The 8,582-nt window shown below is 35.4% G+C and overlaps 1 protein-coding gene across 1 annotated transcript; it reads right to left on the minus strand.

The window, feature by feature from the left end:
- Positions 1 to 1,358: 1,358 nt before the first annotated feature.
- On the minus strand, positions 1,359 to 8,361 carry LOC149571137 (G-type lectin S-receptor-like serine/threonine-protein kinase LECRK4). The gene is made up of 2 exons (XM_089812690.1): positions 7,034 to 8,361; positions 1,359 to 2,171 (listed from the first exon to the last, which is right to left on the minus strand). Exons 1-2 carry the CDS (start codon positions 8,194 to 8,196, stop codon positions 1,757 to 1,759), a joined length of 1,578 nt encoding a protein of 525 aa, XP_089668816.1. The 5' UTR covers positions 8,197 to 8,361; the 3' UTR covers positions 1,359 to 1,756.
- Positions 8,362 to 8,582: the final 221 nt, after the last annotated feature.

Raw genomic sequence — 8,582 nt, forward strand, 5'->3', positions numbered from 1 at the left:
GATGTTGCACACAAGGTTAAGGAAACATATACAAAGGTGGTTTCCTTCACAAGTTTTATGGAAGAAGTATATCGTGATCACTTGCATAACAAAGGTCATAATACCATTCTAATTATTGAAGAATATGTAATGTATTTGCACCATTACAACCATTACAATGAAGTACTCTTTATGTAATTTACATTTTGGTATCACAAAACTTTTAAATAAGATTTATTTGAATCATTTATAAACTCTTCAATTGTGATATAAACTACAAGGTTTGACCTATGATTTTTTATGCTTTATAATTTATATGCTAATGGTTGTAGAACTTTTTCAACTATTTTGAATCAAACAATTACTTTGCCTTAAACTCCAAGCTTTGTGTAATGGTTTAGATTGATGATTGTGACTTGTAATATCACCAAACTTCTAAATAATAGTTATTTGAACCATTTATAAAGTCCTAAATTGTATTAATAGACTACATGGTTTGACCTATGAATTTTTTTATGGTTTATAATTGATATGGTAATGGTTGTACAACTATTCCAAAATTTTGACTCAAACAATTCATATGGTTAATTATGAACTATTACATATGTCCTTTTACTTAATTTTGCTTCAACTCCAATCCTTGTGTAATGTTTTAGATTGATGAATATGATTTGTGTAAATGCTATAATAGTATTTTCTTAAAAATGATCAAGAATTATAGATTTAGTCTATATTTCAAATAATAGTATCAAAAAATATTTCATACTTACTTATATATGTCCTCCAATATATACTCTATTATAAAATATATAAATAATTTGTAATTAAAATGTAAATAACATTTTGTATTGTACTATTGTAATATGTTATAATTTTACTTACCATATATGTTTTCAAAGTTAAACTCGATTATACCTAATTATGCATTTTGTTAGTATAATTATCATATACTATGTTTCCAATTAATAACAAAATTTAAATATTGTTGAAATGGTTTTATTTCTATTAATACGTTTTTTTTTTTTTACCAATGTTCAAAAAATGACGAAGAATAAGTATTGTTTAAATACATTTACTTATATTAATATGTATTTCTATTTTGTAATGAGCAAAATAGCGTTAAAAATCTTATATATATAAATTATAGTTATATGTATATTATGTGTGTTTGCTACTAGCTTATATATATTTATTCAGATAATATCTATATTAAATATGCCAATCAATATCTTTCCGATGCACTTATATTCAAATAAGATATGGATCAATACAATCAGTGTATTTAATATAGATATTATCTGAATAAATAAGTATAAACTAGTTAAATGAACTCATAAAACAAGTTAAATTATTCTACCAATCACAAAACGTAAAACACATTGCAGAAAGATACAAGGCCAGTACTTTCTTAGTAAGATAACGAATTAGAAACATCCAGGCATTTCCCCACATGAAAGTGGCTCAAACCACAGACAATGTATGATCGGAACGCTCTGGCTGTTCCAATCATCTAGAAGAAATTAACGGCAGCTGTAGAGAAACTTACAACGCTTAAAAGGAATACTGAAAGAAAAGATAAAACTATAGATGAACACCGACAAGATAAACCCTGGATGAGCACCGACCACATCTAAATACACAATAAAACGTGCTTAAACGTGTTAAAACACCACCATTTTGTACCCTCTGATTGACTAATAACAACCACATGAGGAACCCTGTACACCATCTCCTACAATCCTAATTTGAGCCAATGTAGCTAACTTCTCGGAATGTATCAATAACTGATGTTGTAGGAGATGGCCATCTGTGATGGAAACCCTGGACGCGGCGGCACTGGAATCTCACTGCTTCCTTCCAACATCTGAACAACCCTTTTCATGGATGGCCTCAGAAATGGATCTTCTTGAATGCACCACAGCCCAGCCAAGACCATTCGTTCCAACTGCCTCAGATTTATACCTCTTGTGTCCTGATGCTCCACCAATCTCACAACCCCTCCATCTCTCAAACAATCGTACGCCCAATCAGACAGCATGTTCTCATTCTCTGGAACGTCTTCCCTGCACATCTTCCGGCAACAGATGATTTCAAGCAGCGTTACCCCAAAACTATACACATCTACTTTCACTGTAACTGCCATTCCCATCTGCCACTCGGGCGCCATGTACCCTATGGTTCCCCGGGCTGCAGTAAAAGTGTTAAAAATAATGTTTATTATAGTAGCTGGGCATTTAATGCACAGTCCAGAACTTTCTACTTGCTTCTTGGAGCCTCTCTCTTTGTGCAAAATTTGAATTTAAAATTATGTAGAAATCTCTAGAGTGCTTCCTTTCTTGAAGCTTCTCAAGAACCCTCTAGAAATATGTATGAGCTCTATAAATAGAGCATTCCTCTCAGCTGTAATAACAAGAAGAAACTTTATAGCTCTTTGATATATTTGAGTTTTGCTGCTCTGTTTTTAAGCTCTGTTTTTATGCTCTGCTTTTCTTTCTTTGTGCTGCTGTTTTAATTCATCATGGTATCAGAGCACTTTCAGTTCTTTGGGCTGTGAATATATGATGCTTTTGGAATGAATATATGTGTTTTCTTTGTGTGAATCTTTACATTTGCAGGCTGTAACTAAGGAGTGAACAGCAGTTTGGTTTGGGACAAAAAAATTACATCAAAAGAAGGATATTGCAGCAAAAGAAAAAGTTTTTTCTTCAACAAATTGGTGAGATTTTTTCAATTTCAAGCTTGGGTGTTCAAGTTTTTAAATATCTTTCATTCTCATCCAAAAAAGGGGAGAGAATTTAACAATGGAATCACTTGGTGTGACTTTGCCTACAGTTAAATTAAATGGAAAAAATTATTATGATTGGGTATCTCATGTTGAAATCACTCTAACCCTTCAAAATTGTTATGATATTGTGACTGGTAGTGAACAAAGGCCTACGAATCCAGGAAATGATCAAGATAATTGGGATAAAAGGGACAAGAGGGCAGCAGCACTAATCAAGCTTACACTTTCAGAAGAAGTTTTTCCAGAAGTGCGTAATGAGAGAAGTGGAGTCAAAGTTTGGGAGATTTTGAAAGATTTATATCAAAATTCAGGTGATGTATGGATCTTATCTCTCACAACTGAATTATACAATTTGAAATTATCAAGCTCACAAGAGATAGTCCCACATTTAAGTAAGTTAAAGGAAAAGAAAAATGAGCTTGCTTCTCTTGGAAAAGATATAGATGATAAAGATTTTGTGCAAATTATATTACAAAGTCTTCCAGGATCTTATCAATCATTTATAAGGGGTTTAGATACTGCAGATAAATTAAAAAGTATTAAATCAGAGGAATTGTGTGCTAAGTTGGTTCAAGAAGAGAAAAGACAAGTTAAAGAAAAAGAATCATTTGATGGTGAATCTCAAGCATTTGTAATGAAAGGAAAACAATATTATAAGAAGTCACAAGAAAATGAATCTAAAGAAAGAAATTGGAAGAATGAAAATAAGAGTATTTCATATATAGATCATAATAGAAGTAAATGGAAATGTCATTATTGTGGTAAAGTGGGTCATAAGGCAAATGAATGTTTCAAGAAGAAAAGAGATGTAGAAAAGAAAGTAAATAATTATCCAAAATTAGGAGATTCTAAAAGAAATGCATTTTGTGTTGCACTTAAAGAAAATAATACTTTCAAAGAAGATTGGGTTATTGATTCTGGTGCTACACAACACATGTCTCATAATGAGAATCAATTTGAATCAATAAGTGAAAATAATGTAGAGAAAATATATTTGGGGGATAATAGTGCTTTAGAAGTTAAAGGGACTGGTAATGTCAAAATTGATAATGGTTTGTTCAAAAATGTGAAATTAGTCCCTGAATTAAAAACAAATCTGCTTTCAGTATCTCAAATTGCAAGTCAAGGACATAAAATAGAATTCTACAATGATAAGTGCTTAATCAAGGATGTCAATGATAATTATAGAGTCATTGCAATTGGTAAAATGGAGAATGGTTTATATAAATTTCAAGAATTTACTTCTAAATATGGAGATAAACATATGTGTGCTATTGCTCAATATGATGATATGAGCAGGATATGGCATGAGCGTTTGGGGCACATCAATTTTCAAAGTCTCAAGCTTATGGAGAAATTACAAATGGTGCATGGGCTGCCAAAGATATCATTAAGCCCTAAGGTGTGTGAAGGATGTGCAATGGGAAAACAACATGTGGAAAGTTTTCCTCAAGGTAAATCATGGAGAGCAAAAACTCCTCTACATCTAGTCCATAGTGATGTAATGGGTCCTTTCAAAACATCATCAATTGGAGGATCAAGGTATGCCCTCACTTTTATAGATGATTATAGTAGAAGAATTTGGGTGTATTTTCTACAAAAGAAAGATGAAGTGTTTCAAAAGTTTAAAGAGTTTAAAGCTTTGACTGAAAAACAAAGTGGAAAGTACTTAAAGATACTAAGAACTGATAGAGGGACTGAATACATGAATAAAGCTCTTTTAGATTTTTGTAAAGAACATGGCATTAAAAAGGAATCAACTATCTCTTATTCACCCCAACAAAATGGTGTTGCTGAAAGGAAAAATAGAACTATAATAGAAATGGCTAGGTGCATGCTTCATTCTAGAAATCTAGAAGCTAAATTTTGGGCTGAAGCAGTTCATACTGCCGTATATATCTTGAATAGAACACCTACTAAGGCAGTTTTGAACATAACACCAGAAGAGGCATGGAGTGGAAGAAAGCCTACAGTATCTCATTTTAGAATTTTTGGTTGTAAAGCATATGCTCACATTCCTGATGAAAGGAGGAGCAAACTTGAAAGGAAAAGCGAGAAGTGCACAATGGTTGGATATAGTGAGGAATCGAAAGGATATAGGTTATACAATCCTAGAACTAATGAAATCTATATTAAAAGAAATGTATGGTTTGATGAAGATGTTAAGAATGATAATTCTCCAACATTATCTTTCTTTCCAATTTTGATTGATGAAGAAAATTCTACTTCTACCAATAGTCAAAGTCAAGGTGTGCAAACCACTACATGGGATGAGACTCAAGAAAGTGATAATGAAAATCCAAAGAAATCTAGAAGCATCAAAGAAATTTATCAAGAAGGTCCTAGATATATATTTGCTAACTATGCTCTTATGACTAAGGTGATGCAGGTTGACACTCCAAACACATATGAAGAAGCAAAAGGAAAAGAAGAATGGGAAGCAGCTATGCAAGAAGAATACAATTCTTTGATGAAGAATGGAACATGGGAACTAACAACACTTCCAGAAGGCAAAAATGTGGTTGGTTGCAAGTGGACCTATAGAACCAAATTCACATCAGATGGAGCTATTGAAAAATACAAAGCAAGGTTAGTGGCTAAAGGTTTCTCACAAGAAGAAGGTATAGACTATACTGAAACCTTTGCTCCAGTAGCTAAGATGACTTCCATTCGTACAATAGTTGCTTTAGCTGCAAAGTTTGGTTGGAAAATTTTTCAAATGGATGTAAAAAGTGCATTTTTGCATGGTGACTTAAAAGAAGAAATTTATATGCAACAACCACCAGGATTTATTAAGTATGGAGAAGAGAATTTGGTGTGTAGATTAAGAAAATCACTCTATGGTCTCAAACAAGCACCAAGGGAATGGTACTCAAAAATTAATAAGTACTTCCTAGAAGTTGGATTTAAAAGAAGTAATGCTGATCAAGATGTGTATGTAAAATATTGTGATAATAAGGTTGTTATCATTGTATTGTATGTGGATGACTTGATTATTACAGGAAATCACGCACATGATATTGAGATAACTAAAAATCAACTCAAACAAGCTTTTGAAATAACTGATTTAGGACTAATGCACTATTTTTTGGGTATGCAAGTATGGCAAGAAGAAGGAAGAATCATGCTCTCTCAAACTAAATATGCTCTTGATGTACTTAAAAAATTCAATATGAGTGATTGTAAACCATGTAATACACCATGTGAAATAGGAGTAAAGTTAGGTGCTAACTCTACTCAAAAGAAAGTGGATGGAAAATTATATAGGCAGCTTGTTGGAAATCTTTTGTATCTTACTATAACTAGACCAGATATTGCATATGCAGTTGGTATTGTATCGAGATACATGGCAGATCCACACATTGAACACTGGAAAGCGGCTAAAAGAATATTAAGATATATTAAGGGTACTTACCAGCTTGGCATTGAATACAAATATGGAGGAGAACCTACTTTAGTTGGATATACAGATTCTGATTATGCAGGTGACATTGATGATAGAAAGTCAACTTCAGGATATATCTTCCATCTTGGATCGGGACCGATTTCGTGGAGTAGCAAGAAGCAATCAACAGTGTCACTCTCATCTACAGAAGCTGAATATATTGGTTTATCAAAGGCGTCTCAAGAAGCATTATGGCTTAGGAGGTTACTTGAAGAATTGCATCATCCACAAGACTCTCCAACAACAATATTTTGTGATAATCAAAGTACTATCAAGCTAGCAAAAAATCCGGTATATCATGCAAGGTCCAAGCATATAGAAGTGCATCATCATTTTGTTCGAGATCTAATTGAAAGACAAGAGGTGGAGCTTCAATTTTGCAGAACAGAAGATCAACTCGCTGATATATTTACAAAAGCATTGTCTATCGTAAAATCTACGAAATTTAGAGATCTATTGCAGCTCAAAGATGTTCCTACTCTCTCCAAATAAACATTATGGGGGGGTGTTAAAAATAATGTTTATTATAGTAGCTGGGCATTTAATGCACAGTCCAGAACTTTCTACTTGCTTCTTGGAGCCTCTCTCTTTGTGCAAAATTTGAATTTAAAATTATGTAGAAATCTCTAGAGTGCTTCCTTTCTTGAAGCTTCTCAAGAACCCTCTAGAAATATGTATGAGCTCTATAAATAGAGCATTCCTCTCAGCTGTAATAACAAGAAGAAACTTTATAGCTCTTTGATATATTTGAGTTTTGCTGCTCTGTTTTTAAGCTCTGTTTTTATGCTCTGCTTTTCTTTCTTTGTGCTGCTGTTTTAATTCATCAAAAAGTCCCCGTCTGACCCGCTCCCACCAATTTGGCTATGCCAAAGTCGGATAACTTGGCCTTATAACTTTCGTCCAGCAGTATATTCTGAGGCTTTATATCACAGTGGAGTATACGGTATCTACACTCCTCGTGCAAATACAACAGTCCTCGCGCCGTCCCAAGGGCAATTTCAACGCGCACCTCCCAATCAAGAAGAGCTTCACCATAAAACAACGGCCTATCGAGAGACCCGTTGGGCATGTACTCGTACACAAGAATTCTTTGTAAACCCTGGTTGCAGAAGCCGTACAATTGAACAAGGTTTTTGTGGTGACTCGAACCGATGGCGATCATCTCCGTTCTGAACTCTTTTTCACTAATGTATGCCTCCTCGCCTTGCATTAGACGTTCGTCGAGCTTCTTCACAGCAACCGGCCTTCCGTTGGGTAAAACGCCCTTGTACACCTTCCCGAATGCCCCCCTTCCCAGCACTTGTGTGAATCCCTCAGTCGCATCCTCTATTTCCCTATAACTAAACGCCTTTAATCCCTCCGAGTTAAACGCCTCCTGCAAAAACCTCAGCTTGGGACGCCACACGCGCAGCCAAATTACTGAGACAAGCACTCCAATGGCCACGCACAAGCCCAGCACACCAACTCCAACGCCTGCAAATACCACCCCTCTTCTTTCTTCTCGCTTCTGAGGGCTCGATTCTTGGTGTAATACTTTGACATAAGCCCTTCTTGTGCCGCTCGCTTTCCCATTTATCAGCGGCAGCGCCTTCTTCCAGCAGTTCCCTATGCTGTTCAAAACTGCGTAGACGACGACTGTGCAAAAACAGTCGTTAAGGCACGCTTGTTTGCACGCTGCTTCGTCGATCGGTTTTACGTTCTGATAATCATTTTGTGGCCAATCAAAGCGGCCGACTAGTTGCATTTCTGCGGGCGATAGGCAATTATTCAGCTTCGGAGGCGCGTCTGGCAAGCATCCTTTGGAAGTGTTTTTGGCGTCGGAGAAGTGAAATCCAGGAGGACAGACGCAAGTGGAAGAATCTCCCTCCAGATTGCAAATTCCATTCGGACCGCACTCTCCTTTCGTTTCACACAGACTTCCCATCGCCCCTCCCACTGCCACTGCAATCAGATAAGCGGTGCACACAACACGGACTGTAGCCGCCATTGCTGTGGAGGCTCATGAGTACCAAAAGGCACACTTAGATTCTCTTTCTAACAAGGCGTAATGCCTATCTCTGATGTGATCAAAGCGTCATAGCTAGAGTCATCAAAGCGTCATAGCTAGAGTCATCAAGTTTAGTTGAATAGAACCATACGGCAATTCCATCTCATCTAGATTGCTCTGGTAATCGACGGCTTAAACATCACACTAGCTTAAAGTTTCATTCTTAGACTAAAATGTTAAAAAATATTAAATAATGAACCTAACTTATTTTCCCAAGCTTAATGATTCATTAGCGTGTACGTAAACCTTACCGAGGGGACACTTGTTTTTTTAATGTCCCGCTTTATCCAATACCGACTCCTCTGCACTGTAATAGCTCACCGCGC

Source organism: Cupressus sempervirens, chromosome 2 (assembly GCF_028749045.1).
Source record: "Cupressus sempervirens isolate cs-2001-9-10 chromosome 2, ASM2874904v1, whole genome shotgun sequence".
Taxonomy (NCBI): Eukaryota; Viridiplantae; Streptophyta; class Pinopsida; order Cupressales; family Cupressaceae; genus Cupressus; species Cupressus sempervirens.

Coding starts and splice junctions, on each gene's coding strand:
- LOC149571137 (XM_089812690.1), bottom strand. CDS start 8,196: ATGGCGGCTACAGTCCGTGTTGTGTGCACCGCTTATCTGATTGCAGTG. Junction 2,172..7,033: donor GGTCAGACGGGGACTTTTTG/ATGAATTAAAAC, acceptor TAACACTTTTAC/TGCAGCCCGGGGAACCATAG.